General features: G+C 39.1%; 2 protein-coding genes across 4 annotated transcripts; one reads left to right on the forward strand and one right to left on the reverse strand.

Moving 5' to 3' along the window:
• Positions 1–775: 775 nt before the first annotated feature.
• Positions 776–9,232, forward strand: LOC106921398 (LIM and SH3 domain protein 1-like). Its single transcript, XM_014993073.2, has 7 exons — positions 776–996; positions 1,499–1,593; positions 2,953–3,037; positions 6,493–6,600; positions 7,448–7,517; positions 7,600–7,688; positions 8,863–9,232. The coding sequence occupies exons 1-7, from the start codon at positions 928–930 to the stop codon at positions 9,034–9,036; spliced, it is 690 nt and encodes a 229-aa protein (XP_014848559.2). The 5' UTR covers positions 776–927; the 3' UTR covers positions 9,037–9,232.
• A 139-nt stretch (positions 9,233–9,371) lies between these two features.
• On the reverse strand, positions 9,372–16,351 carry LOC106921397 (kelch domain-containing protein 1-like). Of its 3 annotated transcripts, none has more exons than XM_014993071.2 (13): positions 16,010–16,351; positions 14,844–14,914; positions 14,509–14,626; positions 13,977–14,089; positions 13,031–13,121; positions 12,843–12,941; positions 12,238–12,312; positions 11,769–11,827; positions 11,556–11,668; positions 11,390–11,462; positions 10,998–11,082; positions 10,440–10,519; positions 9,372–9,703 (listed from the first exon to the last, which is right to left on the reverse strand). In XM_014993071.2, the coding sequence occupies exons 1-13, from the start codon at positions 16,142–16,144 to the stop codon at positions 9,574–9,576; spliced, it is 1,242 nt and encodes a 413-aa protein (XP_014848557.2). In that variant the 5' UTR covers positions 16,145–16,351; the 3' UTR covers positions 9,372–9,573. The 3 variants fall into 3 exon arrangements, with proteins under 3 accessions (XP_014848557.2, XP_014848558.2, XP_087857141.1); XM_014993072.2 differs by having other exon boundaries at positions 16,043–16,349; XM_088001015.1 differs by lacking the exon at positions 16,010–16,351 and adding an exon at positions 15,612–15,945.
• Between the last annotated feature and the right edge of the window lie 982 nt (positions 16,352–17,333).

The following is a 17,333-nucleotide window of genomic DNA, read 5'->3' on the forward strand; positions in this document are numbered from 1 at the left end:
ATTACATATTTTAATATTACGTTCTAAGATGCTGCATCTGCGTACAAACTGTCTTTACTTACTGTAATAACTCAATAATAGTTAGCTATGATAAGTATCTCAAACACGTAATTGATTTAAAGTCGTTTACAAAATAAATTGTTTCAGTAACACTCTTAAAATTTATTTTTCTATAATTTCTTTAATATATTTATAATATTAGATTTTAATTTTAATATTTTTTTTTCATCTGGGATCTCCTTGCATCTTATCGTCACATTGTGTTGTGTGACGCCAGTGCAGCCAGATTTTTGTCATTTATGTGCATAAAATACGTACATAAAATATTCTTTAAAATACGGCGTATAATATGTATATTGGATATATATCATCCAGTACAAATTTGACTACTCTTTTAACTGCTTGAATGGAGATGATGCTGCATTCAGGTGCAGGGGGGGACAATTCGAATTATTTGTTGTGATCGATCAATAAATTAGCCCACAGTAATCCGCAATATGAGTAATGCAACGTAATACAACATAGACATTAACTTCAAAGCCAACCAGCGTTTGTATTTGATTATGAAAAATTAAATAATTGCAGAAAAAAATCCAATTAATAAGAACTCTGAAACTAGTGCTGGCATTAAGTTATGCTTTTAATGGCAATACAATTTTAATGACATCTTATAGTCCTGCTAGTTTTATATTCTCATAAAATGCGGTAAAATTCAATCTTACGAGGACAAGTGAACGCTCCAGGCAGATTTAACTCCTCCTTGACTTCGGGTGTAGTATATTACCAGAAATGTGTCCATGCAAAACGCAGGAACAGTAACTGTTTTTGCTGCCCATCAATAACTCATTAAAAGGTTTTGCATTATTTTATTTTATTTTTTATCAGAGATTTTATTGTTGTTGAAGTGTGAAGAATCGCCGTGCTGCCATGAATCCACCGTGTGGGAGATGCAATAAGCCAGTTTATCCAACAGAAAAAATAAACTGCCTTGATAAGGTAAGATGGTACAAGTCTAACCTTATTCACGTATCACTGTGTTGGTCGGAGGTGACATTTGTTGACCTAATTTTTTGTTGATATTCTTTATTTGATACTTTTATGCCAATCTCTGCATCTTGAATAAGTCAAATAACTCTTACATACGCCTTTACTGGAGGGATCACTTCTTCCTTTAGCTGTTTTTTGGACACATTCAGTTTTGTTTGTTATTTAAAATTTTAAAGCCAGAGAAATGTTCTTTTTCGGCATTTGAGTTTGATCCAGATGGCTTTCTATATTTGTCACAAACAAAGTACCCTGAGGGAGTACAGCAACCATGTCCGGTTTCTCAAAAGCCTCTAAAAAATTAGTAAAGCGAAAGGGATCCTATAGCAGGTACAAAGAAAAAAAAATTGCAACTGAAGGAAGTATTTTAATTTATAATGTGATGATGATGTTGAATGTGTTATTTTTCTAGAGCTTTGCAAACCTTTGTATTTTGTCGCCCCCCCCCCTCCAGTACTGGCACAAAGGTTGTTTCAGCTGTGAAGTCTGCAAGATGGCCCTGAGTATGAACAACTACAAAGGCTTTGAGAAGAAACCCTACTGTACTATGTGAGTGCATTCATAGCGAACAATAAAAGTTGAAGACTATAAGCAATTCATTTAAGTTCTTGAATAATTTCACAATACTTAAATGGAGCAGAGACTGAATACTCAAGAGTTGAAAGCTTGAGTTGTTGTTCTTTTTCTTAGACTTCACTCACGTTCTCTTTTATTTATAGTTTACGAGAGAGAAAACTGATATTTTAGTAAAAACTTGGCACACAAGTGAACATCGGTTGAAGGAGGATGCATCTTTCAGGCCTTGTGTTGGTCTTTTACTGTTTTCCTTTTTATTAGTTGTTTTAGGAAAAAGAAAAAACAGCCTCAATATAAAAAAAAAATTGTATCTTTGACTTCATAAGTAAGCACTAATTATTTGTTGGTCTATAAATTCCATTGAACAGTACTAATTCACCTTTTTTAAAATGAACCGGTTTCATATTTATAATAAACTTTATATGTATTTATAATAAACTTTATACGAAGAATGAATTATCCTAGTCAGAAAGCTATCTAATCACAAATGCGAATAATGACGTTTATTATAAGGATTTGAACTGGGGAAATTTGTAAAGGCTTCAATTAACAATTACAAGATTAGAAACTACGTTTATTTGATGAATAACATTTATTTGTGTCTCTGGTCTCTTTCTTCAGTTTAAAGAAAGGGGCTGATAGCTTCCTTTTCAGCTAACCTAACATTATTCAAGGATTTAAAAGTTTGGAAGAAGAAAAATAAATGGAATTTAAAGGAGGACAACCAGAGGTTCTGTAAATGTCAATGCAATTCCTATTTCTCGGCATGACAGCTGTTCTAATGGTTCTGCCCACTGGATGTTCATGTGATTTCTCACGTTGGATTCAGAACAAATTATTCAAACTGGCGTTATCTCGGCTTGGTCAAAGAAAAGCCATGCAGGAATATTACACGGCGTACCAAAAGTCTTTAGAATCAAGCCGGTCTGAGCTGATCAGGCCCAGTTGTGATTTTTCGGGCAGATGTTCTGAATCTTTCTTAGACTGCCATCATTCACACACCTACAGTTGTGACGTATCACGACTTAATATTGATCATTTTAGAAGATTTTCCGAACTCCTAAACAAGAATAGCATGTTGGAAGACTCTGTGGGATAACAGATTAATTTGACCTATCTTAAGTCATGATGAAGGTGTTTCGAAAAGCTTTGGTTGGAAATATCTGTGTGTGTACAAACACAGATATTATGTGTTTGTATGCACTTCAATATAGATAAGCCCCCCAATCCCCCCCAAAAAAAAACAAGGTTATGTATTTCTTCATTACTTACTTACTTACTTCATTTATTCAACTTCTTTAATGCTTTTTATTTTATGTACACACTTATTAGGCATTATCCCAAAACCTCCTTCACCATTGTGACCGACACCCCTGAGAATCTACGTCTGAAACAACAGAGCCTGCTCAACAGCCAGGTGAGATCCGGCCTCTTTCTCTGCCTTCTCGCGTTTCTCCTGCCGACAGAGGAGCCGTACATTTTCTCATCTCATGTCATCAGCGAGGCTTTGGTGTAACTTTCTTTTTTTAATCGTCTCACTCGTTCAGCTCCATGTTTGCTCCGGCAGGTAAATCAGACTTATCTTTCAGTTCATCAGTGTTCTCTGTTATTGGATTATTTGCGGAGTAGAAGCTTTGACTTGTCTTCTTTTACAGCTGTTGACTAAATCCCAGATGTTTGCGTCTCAGCTGCTGCTAACATTGACAGATTTTCTTCCAAAAAAAAAAAAAAAAGTTTATGTCAGTGAACTGCTCTTTAGACGAGAGTTCCTCTGTACCTTCTCTGTTCTTAAGCTCTGATCTAATCACACTGTTCCTGCCAGCTAATTAAGCTGAGCTCAGGGATAAGTCCTCCAAGTCACGCAAATTCAAAAAGATTCCCTTGCAGCGTAACTTTGGAGACTCTCCCCTGTCTCGCAACATGATTAAAAATGCTATGTCCATTTAAGGTTGTGGTTTCATAAGACTGAAAACCACTTGTGCTTCTCAGTCACAATCTTTAACTTGACACAGAGGATAGTTGGATGAAAACCCATACACTGATCAGGCAGTGTAACGTTATGCCTAACGATGTCTTGTTCTGCCCTTTGCTTCCTAAATAGACCTGACCGAACCTTTAATATTGATTATAACGCTATAAAACTCGCTTTCATCAACATAAAAGCCTAACATGAACTGATGCAGCGGTGGAAGTGGCTATTCTGAAGGTTCATCTGAGGGTACTGTATTGACTATCAAATGGATAAATGAGTTGGCAGTACAGGCGCACAGCTGGTCTCAGTTCACCATGGTGTGGCACTCTGCTGGTCCTGAACACAAGGGGAACCAAACAGCTGTGGGATCCTCTCCAGCAGCTGTCCGATTGGCAACGCGTGTTGACGTCTGAGACAAACCGGGCTTAAAGGGCGAAGGATGGCAGAAAACTCGAGTTTAACGTTATGCAGGTAGGGTAGAGAAGGTATCTCAGATTCTCCCACCGTAGCCGTTTGCTACGCTCTTTCCTTTGTCAGACGATGGATTGAACAGAGCTCTGTGAGACGTTGAAAGCCATAGACTTTGTTTCATAAGCTAACTCTAAGATCAGATTACACACAAGTAGACTCTGTTTACACATTAGGAGACTCTTGTAGTGAATTTTATTTAACGGCACCAGAGTAAAAGGGACTGAAGACAAATGAACACCACAGGTTTCCGTTTTCTGTTGGTGAAACATTCTAAAAAAAAAAAAAAAATTTGCATCCTCATCATTTTCACTAAAATGTGTTTCATTATGATTTTATGTGTTATTTGTCAAGTTGTAGCCTGAAAAATATAGGAAAAAAATCTCAAGGGATGTGATGTGAACAATTTTCATTTTATTCAATTCCATCCATTTTCTTTACACCCTTGTCCCTCAGAGGGGTCGGGAGGGTTGCTGGTGCCTATCTCCAGCTAACGTTCCGGGCGAGAGGCGGGGTACACCCTGGACAGGTCGCCAGTCTGTCGCAGGGCAACACAGAGACACACAACCATGCATACACACACTCACACCTAGGGGCAATTTGGAGAGGCCAATTAACCTGACAGTCATGTTTTTGGACTGTGGGAGGAAACCAGAGTACCCAGAGAAAACCCACACATGCACAGGGAGAACATGTAAACTCCATGCAGAAAAACCAGGGCCGGAAATCGAACCCAGAACCTTCTTGCTGCAAGATTAAAAAAGCTCTTTAACAAGAGGATCAAAGACCGGACCACAGGAACGGCTTTAGATTAAATTGCAAACGGAGGCACAGAATAAACAAAGAACTGTGGCAACTAGGGTTTTAGCACTACACACATGACAAGTATTTCTGACCCGCACTGAGGTTTACTTACGACTGCTTTTTGGGAAGAGCGGACAAACCACAAAACCCCGTTCAAGCGATTATTATTTTCACGCCAGCTGCAACAACACGAAGAATCCCAGGAGGAGATCTATTTTGGTTACAAGCAATTCCTAACAGCCAACTAAAATAATCGCTTTCATATTACAAAGCTGTAAGGATCAGATGTAAAGCCGAAGAGTTTTCCTTCCTTGTTTCCTCTGGATGAAGTGGTTCACGTCTTTGTTTATAACCATAAAAGTCTCTGCAGTTGAACTCGCTTGCAGCGGCGTGTTCCTCATAGCAAGAACATGACTCATTTGTGTTTGTGCCTTTGCGGATGTGCGCGTGTGCAGAGTGCAGGGATCTCAGATTTAGTTTCAAATAAACATTTCGACTTTGTTTAATGTTGTAAAATGTTCCCCCCGCAGGGAACTGCGACAAATTGGCACTTAAATCACAGCTCAACTGTGGCTTTTTTCTGCATTAATTGTAAAATATTTGATTTAGTTATGCTTCTGTTGTCATTACGATGAATACGTTCATTTCAACCATTAACGGTTAGGCTTAGTTGTTTCAATAAATCCTTCATTGGAGTTACAGATCAAGTTTTGTAAATTATAGGTGAATTGCTTGCAGTTTGTTCTTAAAGGAGATGGACTTATCCAGAAATGTCAAAAAAGAAAAATAACTTAAATTTACATGACAATATATCTGGCGAGGAAGTCCAGATAACTATTTTTTTCAAAATTCAGTTGAAAAGCCTCTTACAATACAATACAATAACAATTTACGTAAGCAAAAATATGTTTGTTTTTTAATCAATTGTTTAATTACTAAATGTCACAGTCAAGCAAAGTTCTTTAAGAAATTAGAAAAACATACAGCAGACCAATGGTATTGTAGAAGTTAGTGACCACAGCTGCTTGCAATTAGCTAAAATCCATAAATACTTAAGACCCCTTCTAAAAGTGCTTAATTGTCTGTTTTAATGGTTCAAACACCAAATATGCCATAATATATTTAGTGTAATATTATCGCACTGTGGAAACAGCATCATTACTACTGCAGAAGTTAATATAGTGTTCTCTTTTTCCACTTTGAGGGGCTACAGTCGATCAGTGCCTGGGATCTGATCGACCGTAGATTGGCTGGTGATTTATATGCACCAGCCAATCATGTGTCAACATTGTGGCTAGGTATTTTAGCTTCCCAATTTCCATTTTCCTTCAAATATTTTAAGATGTTTGCTATGAGAACAGGTGGATCTGCAAATGTAGAACTGTGAACCTAACTGTGGGTGTGCAACCTGTGTATCCAGTATGTTAGACAATAACTGCTCGTATCTACTCCACACGACTTTGTGTCAAAGAAACCAACTGTCCTGCCTGAATAAACTTCAACAATTAATACTTTAAATGTTCCAGTTTAATGGAGAAAGTATTTTGTAGTTCGGACACCAAAGAGCTTTGTGACACTTGGCAACAAATAAAGCAGCTTTTCACCTGAAAGGCGATTGGTGTTTGCAGGCCCTTTACAAGGAGGACTTTGAGAAGAACAAGGGGAAAGGCTTCAGCGTGGTGGTCGACACACCAGAGATGCAAAGACTGAAGAAGACGCAAGACCAGATTAGCAACGTGAGTGCAGATTTTACTCTAACACCAGATTTTCTAATCCACAAACACACAATCAAGCCAACTTCCACCCAGTATGATAGATTTAAGAAGCAGAACTGAAAAATAAGGTAGAGGTTAAGTTTGAGCTTCTTTCCAGACGCTGGACTTCCAGACTTTGTTTCCTGTCTTATTCTCCTTCCAGTGTACGGTGTTGGTGGATTTCATTTTCATGGCGAGCTTTTTGTATTAAAACTTTAAAATGGCTCATAAGAATCAGGAGCTTTGGCAATCTGTGCGTGGAAAAGTGGAACCTTGACATGTAAAGAGTGCAGGGACCCTACAGATGGCAGCGAAGGAAGTCAGAGTGCAATCCTGCAGAATCACAAAGGCACATTTCTGACATTTCTCCTCGTCCGCTGTGGAGCAGCTGCCCTATATGGTCAAAATCTCTCAGCTGTGGACATAAACTAAGCTGCTCTACACACACACAAATACATGGACACGCACACACTTCCCTTTTCTCTCATGAGAGCATTTGTTACAGATAGGAATGATGGGTATTAAGCTGCATGTCAAAAGGCCATAATCTTTTTTTTTCCTTCTCCTTTTCCTTTTTTCCCACTGTTGTTCTGCACTTTCTCCTGCAGAACTTCACTGTGGCATTAACTCCCCTCTCCCTAATTCTCCTTACACTCTCTGCGGGCTGAAGCTGCGGCACCTGATTTACAGTGAAAATATGTTTGCTCTTCTTGCCATCTCCTAAAATGGTGAACTGTTCACATTAAAGCAAAACCTGCCGAGAAGGAAACAGTTCAGCGTAAGTATTTACTGCCCTCTCGTGGATTAAACGTGCATTTTGTTTGTGCAGATAAAGTACCATGAAGAGTTTGAGAAAAGTAAGATTCGAAGTGATGCGCCTCCTCCTGAAAACAGACAAGGTGAGATGTTTCTATGTTTGTTATGACTTTATTATTATTTTTTAAACAAGCATGGCCATGGTTAATGTCTGTGTCTGTGCAGAACAAGAATTGCAAGCGTCAAACCCTGAAAGATTCAACCAGCCTGCTGGACAGATAAGCCCCGCTGTTGCGTCGCCACCTAGTGGAGGGGTGAGGCAATAACATCAGAGTGTGTTTAAATCAGAGTGGGAGGCTGTCAGCTGATCTTAAGCCATCACATAAGAAAAAATGAATGATTTTTGATTAAATTGTTACATATGTTGAAAGCTTGGTTTAGGTTATGTATTTAGGTAACGTAGGAAGTTTTGTTCACCGCAATCAAAAACATGTTTGCAGGTTTGTCGCTGACATTTTTTTGGGGGCGAGGGGGTTGTTGTTGAAAAGTGTACCAAGAGTTACAATGAAATTTGGGAACAATGTTTTTATGATAGATTTTAGGTTCTGGTCACAAATGAAAACTTTGCTGTTCCGTCTCTAGAACTGCAATGTAAATTTCACCAGGTGGACTGTTGCTGGAGAAAAAAGTTTAATTTGCTGTAGCTGCCTTTGTTCTTGGAGATAAAACACTACATTAAGCCAATACATACATATTATGGTGAATTAAGGAGCAGTGTAATGTGCTTTTAGACTGCAAGACTCTTTTTGTACATTTAAAAGCATTTCTCTCATTTCGTCACAATGTTCAATATAATTTCTTTGGATTTTCGGGAGACGCCTCCAAAAAGTTGTGCATGTGGCGTCAAAATGGTATGTAGTTTTCACTTTGACAATAAAATCTGAAAAGTGTGGCATACAATTCACCTGCATCTGGCACAGCTTCAACATTATGCCATGGTTACTCAAAGAGGATTAGAAAGAGAAGTAGCCAGGAGGCCCGTGGTAACTCTGGAGGAGCTGCAGAGATCCACAACTCTGGGAGAATTTGTTGACTTGCCATTTGTAATGCCTTTCAGAAAAATATGGCCTTTATGGAAGATTAGGAAAAAGAAAGCCACGGCTGAAACAGGGTCATGGGACTTCCACTTTGTAGTTTGCTGTAATCCATGAAGAGGTTTAAGTAAATATGTGGAAGATGATCAAATGAGACAAGGGACATTTCAAGGACAAAACATTTAGAAATCCATCCCAGAAATGTCAGGCAAAAACAGCCGCTTTATTTTTTGGACAACTGTGGGTGTGCACACCTGAATGAACATTGCTGTAACGGTCTATACTCTTTTCTCCAGTAGGTAGGGAAATCAAATGCAAATCAGTCCATTTCAACTCAGGTTTAATGTTGCACATCATGTATATTCCACCCAACCCCTTCCCTTCTCTCATTCAGAAGCGTTACCAGGCCTTGTACAGCTACGTGGCAGCAGAGGCGGATGAAGTTTCTCTGCAGGAAGGCGATGTGGTCTCAGACGTCGAGCCAATCGACGAGGGCTGGATGTTTGGATGCAACCAGCGCACCGGGAAGAGGGGAATGCTGCCGGCCAATTATGTCCGACCCATTTGAGAAACGATATACATGCAAACCAGGCGAAGCACACAGCAAGGGGGACAAACTCCTGTAATGTGGATTTAGACTGACTGCTGTATGTTAAAGAGTTTGTTTTTCCAGGCAATTTGACTTTTGGGATTTTTCAGTAAAGTGGAACTGCCATCTACCCCCAATAAAAAAATTAAAAAAAAAAAAAAAATGTAAAATTCAATTTAACGGTTGCAGGTTGTAGCTTCATGATGCATTCATTTCTGAAATACAAATGCTTGTTTTATTTTTTTGTTGTTCCTGCTTAAAACTTAAATTTTGCTCATCTGCCATTCTGTGCCTTCTAAGGTTGGGAAAGAAAATACGAAATATAAGCAGCTTTATTCAAAAAAATGTAACACGTCACAGTAAAATTTTACCCAAACATTTAAAAACAAAGACGCTGTTTTTACAAATCATCTTAAAGTTAAAAAAAAAAACAACAAAACCAAAGCACCATCATAAAGTCATCAAAAAAATAAAAAAATGTAGCGGGGACAGAGGTAGTGTTGTAAAAACAGTCCTTCACGCTGTCGGCATCAGCTTCATGGCGGACAAACATGCAGCTCTTCTGCTGATTTTTTTATGTAGCTTCGACGGCAACAAGTCGAGCCTGAAGAGCTCAGAGTTTCTGCTGATTAAATCTTCACACAACCTGGAACAAAGAAAGTCTATCAATTAAATCCTAGATGTGCTCAGGATAGTCCACTTTGCTTAAGCTGTGAAACAAACGGCTAATTGTGAAAAAAGAAATTAAGTCATTTTTAAGAAGCAACTTTTTTTTTTAAAGAAATTTCAAGACAGGCAAACAAAGAGCTCAATTCCTGGGGTTTATGGCCTGACGATAAAGATTAGCTTGACATTCATTGTAAGCAATAAATATGAGAGAGAACTCATCTGCAAGCAAACATGTTTTAAAATATTTTTCTCAGAAAATGCCATATACATTTATACTGTTATAAACTAATTCGATTCACATTTTATCCCTTAAATGAGAAGTACTTTTCATGAAATAAATACCTATGTAGCCTGAAAAGTTCTGAAAACTAAAGCTTTTGACAGCAACTTCAGAGACGAGACCAGGTTCTCTCCGCTCATCTCTGGATTAAATGGTTTCATGACACGTTAGCACAGGAAGCTTGAAATAAATGATGATTCTACATATAAAAAGGACAGAAAATTTTACAGAAAAAGAACGCCTCCTTCATTCGAATTGAGTTAATTATGCATTTCTTAAATTTACAACATTAAGACATGGATGTATTCAGATTAGACTTGCATAAATTATTTTTTAAACTTAGTCTTTATATAGGTTTTGTTAAATTTCTATTTCATATCCAGGCCAGGCTGGGATTTTATAACTGGGCTTTTTAAGTAAGGGTTTGCGATACCTGCAGAGAGAATACGGCTGCGTCTGGAAGATTAAAACGTCCCTGCAGTGATGTTGCTTTGGGGCTCTCATGACCGACACCTGGAAAAAAAAGGTTGAAGCGTTAATGCCTCATTAGACATTAAGCATTGGAAAAGGTTAAGAACTGTCTGAGCAGCTAGGGACAAAAGAATAAAAATAATAATAAAAAAAAAAAAATCACATCCTATGTGTGAGGCATGACTCAAAAGAGAAGGTATACAAAGCTCAGCAGACCAAACCATGGTTATGTTTTTCACTTTAGAACATGTATGTCACTTAACACAACTGAGACTGCCTAGTTTACACATGCATTATTAAAGATGTGAAAATCAAACAGCAACGTGGTTCATCATCTGAAGCATTAAACCACTTAAAGTGAATTATGCAACTGCTTTGATCTCTGGCTCCCATTAGGTTTAAAAGGCACATTGGCCATTTGCTGCAGCCTGTTGATGCTGTGTGTAAAGGTTAGGATACGGTTTCCATATGAAACAGGAGAAATAAGGTTGGGAGTTGGATTGATTGTCTTTTCACATACAGAGTCCACGAGGACGCAGAAGTCACTGTTTCCACCAAAGACGACAACATCACCGTCACTTCCCAGGCAAGCAGTGTGACAAACCCTGGAAAAACAAAAGAAAGAAAAAAAACAATCTTTAGCTGAAAGTCTTTGGAAAAAGGTCGATAAAAAGTGAAAGAACCTGACAACCATCTGAATGAACCTGAATGAACCATCATTCATGGCAGATGAACTATTTTATACCTTTTCAGCCATTAGCTCTTTGGCAGTATCCCTGGTCAGCTAAATTTTGGATTCTGGAATTTGGGAGCATTTTCCCTCCCAACTGATTAAGAGATCAGGATCCAAAGTGCTAATTCTACAGAACTGCAACTGTGCAAGAAATCTTTTGAAGCAAACAGGTCAGTTACCTGGGCTTATCTTCGTGTGGATGCTTCACCTTTGTCCACTCTCCCTTCTGTGTGTTAAACAGCCAGGCATAATCTGGAAGTGGTTACATAAACAGTGTTTTGCAGTTAACATGAAACCCAGTCAGAAGGAGACAAACTTCACAGTCCTCAAGTTGGTCAGACTTACTCAGGGTTTTCCCGTCCATGCCGAGGCCACCGTATACGAACAGAGTTTGGTCCGACACAGAGTTCATGGTGTGCATGAAGCGCCCCAAGGGTGAAACACAAGGCAAGCTGTCACTGAGTAAATCAGAACAGAAAAAAAAAAAGACAGTAAAATTATAAGCCAAGCATTTCATAAAGAGGCACAGTCAATCCATATGAGCAAGAAGATATTTACAATCTACTCCAAGTCCAGGTCTCGAGGTCCAAGCAGAAAATGTCCAACTCTTCCGTTTCCTGCAAACAAAAGGACAGTACATCATTTTTGTGGGCCATTGAACACTAAACAGGAACTTCAGTGGGGTCTAGGTTTGGTTAAAGGTGATCGAGTCAAGTTCTAATTTGTCTCAGAGTTTCTAGAGGTGACGGGGCAAGACACAAGCTCAGAGGAGAACCATTTATCACAGGATCTGCATTTCGTGGATGGGCCCCACTGTCCCGTCACAACAGGAAAGAGCTACTGGAACAGGAAAGGGCTTTACCCAAACCGTCACTACCAAGAGGGAAGTCTAATCCCATACAAAGCTATCTTGTATATCATAACTTGTTGTGGCATGAAAGTTTTTCCTAGAAGGACTTGCTAAAGAATGTCTGCTGCGATGAGAAGATTGCTTCAGCTGAGTTTTCCAGTTGCTCGAAAAACTCACCACTCCACCAGTGATGTAACCTTTGTTTCCCAGTATGGAGCTGGCATGGCAGCCTCTGGGAGAAGGAGCAGGACCCTGGATGAGATTAAAAAACAAAAAAATCTTGTTAACATTCAGACACAAGACAGGCGGCAATAAGGAGCCGTCAGAGGAGCTGCTCTGACAGAACATGTATATAATTCTGTCAGAAGTTGATTAATACAACATAATTAGGGTGCATCAATTATGAAGGTACGGAATGGGTCATAAATTTATATAGTCAGCAGAGGGGAGAAGGGAATATTTTCAATAAGGGATCCACACAGACTCCAAATCACTGATGGGTAAAAGTAAAAAAAAAAAATTCTGTTTTTATTTTTTAGCTTTTGTCTCTTTCTTTAGAAGATTAGTCTCCTCTGTTGAGAGTGCTGTGCAAAGTTAAAATTTGTACCATGAAAAAAAAAATAAAAATCCCAAGTTCTCAACAAAAAAATAAAATAAATGTGATCCTCCATACACCACACACAAGTACACAAAAGATGACTTTAAGAGCCAGACTTAAATTTCAACTTCTGGTAAATCAGACAAAATAAAAACTTTTAACCAGCCACCATATTCCACCTCACCTGAGTCACGGGTGCGCTCCACGTAGAGGACCGCGTGTCAAAGACGCAGACCTCGTTGTTCCATCCCCAGCACCGAAACAAAGTGTTTCCGATCATTGCCTTGGAAGAGGTGAGAGAAGTGGGAATCTTGTTTAAGAAAAATCATCCAAAGCAACAAAATGTTGAACTTTGCCAGGCTGGGTGTTTACCCAGGACATCTCTTCTACGATGAAGCTTGACGATGACGTGTTCTGAGCCTCTGCTACGGTCTTACAGCCATATCCCCCAAAGTAGATCAGTCTGCAAGAACAATAAGCTACAATAAACATGGAATACTGAAAGAAACAACTGAAAACTGCCTTTTAGCAGTTTAATTCATCCCTTAATAGAATGTAAAAATGGTAAAACATAAAAACAATGGTGGAGTTTGAGAAACTGGTGGCGCTCATGTCACCAATTGCACGTTCCCCTTAGTAAGCTTTGATGTCTGGAAAAATAGGGTGGCTCAAAATGTGAACAGATTCCCTGCACACAAAGCAATACATTTTCTTTTTAGATTTTATTTATGAGGAGTAGAGCTTATAGCTAATGAAGGTCCAAAATTTATCCTCAGAAAAAAAATAGAATACTGCATAAGACTGATGAAAGTTTTTAATACATCAGTGTTACACACACACACACACACACACACACACACACACACACACACACACACACACACACACACACACACACACACACACACACACACACACACACACACACACACACACACACACACACACACACACACACACACACACACACACACACGACATTTATTGACAACTTGGAAAGTTGAGTGGAAGGAAAAACAAACTAAATAAAATCAATCAATCAAAAACCTGAAAGTATTTGCTCAGTAGTATAAGGAGACTTTCATAGATTGGGTGACATTTTCTTGCCTTTATTGGCTGCAAGCTGCAACAGGAAAAAAAAATGTAATGAAGCAGCATATGACTGGTTTCAGATTTTTTTTTTTACTTTCATTACTGAAGTTTATGTTTAGTAATACTCATATTTATTTATATATACGTGTCTATTCTTTATATACTAAAGACAGGGTAGGGGTAGGGTTGGGGTTGATGGAGTGGAGTTGCTGCAGGCTGAACTGACCTGCCTCTGTGCACCCAGCAGGAGTGATTGTCACGGGGCGAGGGCGTCACTCCCTTAGTGTCGGCGACTCTTGTCCAGGAGAAGCATGGCTGAGCGACATCCACGCTGAACATCTGCGAACAGAAACGGACCGCATTGCTCCAAGTCAAATACTTGGCTCTAAATTTTACAACTAATTTCATCTCTTATTGTCAGTTCAGGGCCTCAAGTCCATTTGACCAAAAGCTCTGGCCCCAGTCGGCGTCTAATCTGCAGTGTCAACACAGTCTGGTATGAGATTGAAATCACCGCATTTCTTAACCAAACACACAGAACTTGTAAAAACCCACAAGGCAAACTTCCTCCAGCTTTTTCAAACATCATTATGAAACTTTGCCGACTGGATATAGAAGCTACAGTTGGTCGGACACCATTTCTAGCAATCGGAAACCTCTCTGGATTTTCGTGACTTCTATGGATTTTATGCGTTTTGTTTTTGTTTTTTTTACCTGCAAATGGGAGACATTCACAGTTTGATGTCCGAGCTCCTCACCTGGTTGGAATATCCGTCAGAGTCGCATCCTCCAAAAATGTAGAGAGTGCTGTTAATATTGGAGCCACAGAAACCAGATAAGCCTGTGGGACTCTCTCCAGTGATCTCCTTACACTCCCTATTTCACCCCAACAAAAAAAGGGGGGGGATGGGGGGTTAAAGTAGTCATTGCCAAGGGAAGGTTACAGTTTTAACAAAACTGACTGCAGTCTGTCTTTTTTACAGATTCTACAAAACAACTTTTTCCATCTCTGAAGCAGGAAAGAAACCCCCCAGTTTGCATTCCTAACTTTAAGGTCAAAATGACACGGCTTCAATATGGCCTTGTTTCTCACCACTTCCCACTGTCCAGATCACAGAGGCATATCTCACTACTGGGCAACACAACATCCTGTCCAGCAACTACCTGCAAGGAAACAAAGCAAAGCCAGTCAGAAAGACCTCAATGTTCATTTCATCTTCTGCAAAAAGTCGCAAAGAGGACGCAAGACTTGAGCGCGCAGTGGTTCCGATATAGCTTCAAGGATATTTTGACACTAATGTTTATAATGTGCAAGATATGCATCATTCATCTATTCTTACACTTTTCACTAGTTTCAGTGTCAAAGGATCACAAGTTCGGTGTGAATTTCAGCTTTCAACTTGCACTAGTTTCAGCAATCATTTCTGTGTCATTTAGAGATACTTTTAATCTTCTTTCAGATCATCTCCTTCTCACGTGCAAATCTTATGTCTAATATACCTTCTAATAGTCTTATAGACCACAATGTGAAATACTTGTGTATATAAAAAAAAATCTAAGTTTTAGTTAAAGCATGCTTTTACTTTTTACCAACGCTCCAAACATGTCGTGAACGTAAAGCACTTTAAAACTCCTAACTTCTGACCTAAAGGGTCACCTTGATGTGATTTCATTCAATTAATCTTCTGAAAATTGCTGGACTACAATAAATTTCAATAGTGCATAAAGTAAAAATAATATACAGCTACAAAACATACAGTTAAAAGAGAGCAGCAAAGACTAAAAGAAGATTCTGTACATCTGCGAAGCTCAAGTCTCGTCCTGCTATCCCGCAACTTCTAAATGCATCTATTCGACACACCTGAACCAAATGGCTGAATTCCCTCAGCAGCATTTCAGAGGCCTGGCAACAAGTCATCCATTTGATTCAGGTGTGCTGGAGAAGAGTTGATTCTAGAAGTTGCCCTTGAGGAATGGACTTGGACATCCCTGCTCCATAAATACAGTAGTACGGGGACGCATGAGACAGGTGTGCAGCGCAGATAAGATACTTCTTGCAAACAAAATGAACAACAGCATGTAATCGGGTATCAAAGTTCAGTTGGAAGCAAGTAATCTACATTACTTAGTCCCCAAAAAATACGCAACATTTTAATTCAAAGTATCCCCCAAAAACAAGACGTTTCACACTCCTGAATATTCGGCAAAAAAATAAAAAAATAATAATACAGAGACACATTTACAGTCCCTTCCTCCTACCTGCACAGGTAGCCAACATCCGCCTTTTCTCACCTGGTAACCTCCCCACACATACAGAGTGTTGCTGTGTATGAACGCCGTGTGGCTGCTCCTCTCCAGCCGCTTCACAGCAGCCTCCCTCCGGGCTGAATCCATCCCCAGACGCGGACTCGGCGCTGGTTCACCGTCCAATACGCTCAGTTAAAAACAAAGTAAAAACCGCTGTCAGTGGAGAGGAATTAAAGCTGAAATTAAAGGCTTAGCGAGACACCGGCAGGCTGTTGGCCGCCTGCGGCTGAGAGGGGAACAGCTGACCGTGTTGAAGAATTTGGGTAAACGTGTTTTTCAGGCTCGCGCTCCTGTTTTATACTCCTCCCATTAGGGAGATATTTAATGCAAGCTCACCTCTGCAGGCGAAACCACGCCGCGCGCAGGGGGAGTAGTAGACCTGAACTAAATGAGAAAGAATCCCTAAAATGTAAAGCTCTTTATTGTGTTGCTGAGGACTACCAATTCGCTCTCGGGTTCGCCTTCTTAAATAATAACGCAATCCGAAATTAGAGAAACGTTGCAAACAACAGTATGGATGTAAACACTTGTTGAGTTTGAGTTAATAAAGTTGCTGAGATCAACGCTAGGAGAGGAGAGGAGAGGAGAGGAGGAGAATGCTAACAAACTAAGTCTTAAGTGATACATTTTGTGAAATTTTATTAAATGTACTGGTGGAATTTATATTTTCGTGTATATACAAAAATGCATTTTAAGTAATAAAAAAAAAAAAACATATTCATAAAGAGATAAAACCGTATCAGTACGTATCTGTTTCTTGGTCACGGCCAGGGCCTGTGATACATTAATAAACTAATTTAATACGTCAGCTTTGCCAAGCAGAAGGCTTCAGTTAACCAGTCAGCTTTTAGTTGACATCCAACAATTAAGTTTGTCATCTTTCATTTCAACATAGAAACAATTGCCTACATGATAAAGAAAAAGTATTATATGACTTTACCAAACGACTTAAAATTTTAATTGCTTGATTGTATGAATTTTCTAAGACATTTAGCTAATGTGGATGCATTTGTTTATCAATATTGATTATATTTAATTATGTAATAAAGAATGTAATTTTGGCCCTTTGATGGACTGGTAATCTGTCCAGGGTGTGGCCCCCAGTGACAGCTGGAGATAGGCACCAGCCCCCCTGCAAGGACAAGTGGGTATAGATAGGGGCAAAAATAAATGCTGAAATTAATTTATTTTTGCAAATAAATAAAACCTTCACTGAGATTGCATTTACTTAGTTAATGCAAATTAGTTTTGCAGTTACCATTAATTTAAATCATCA

Source organism: Poecilia mexicana, unplaced genomic scaffold, assembly GCF_051168715.1.
Source record: "Poecilia mexicana isolate PSO_F unplaced genomic scaffold, ASM5116871v1 scaffold_19, whole genome shotgun sequence".
Taxonomy (NCBI): Eukaryota; Metazoa; Chordata; class Actinopteri; order Cyprinodontiformes; family Poeciliidae; genus Poecilia; species Poecilia mexicana.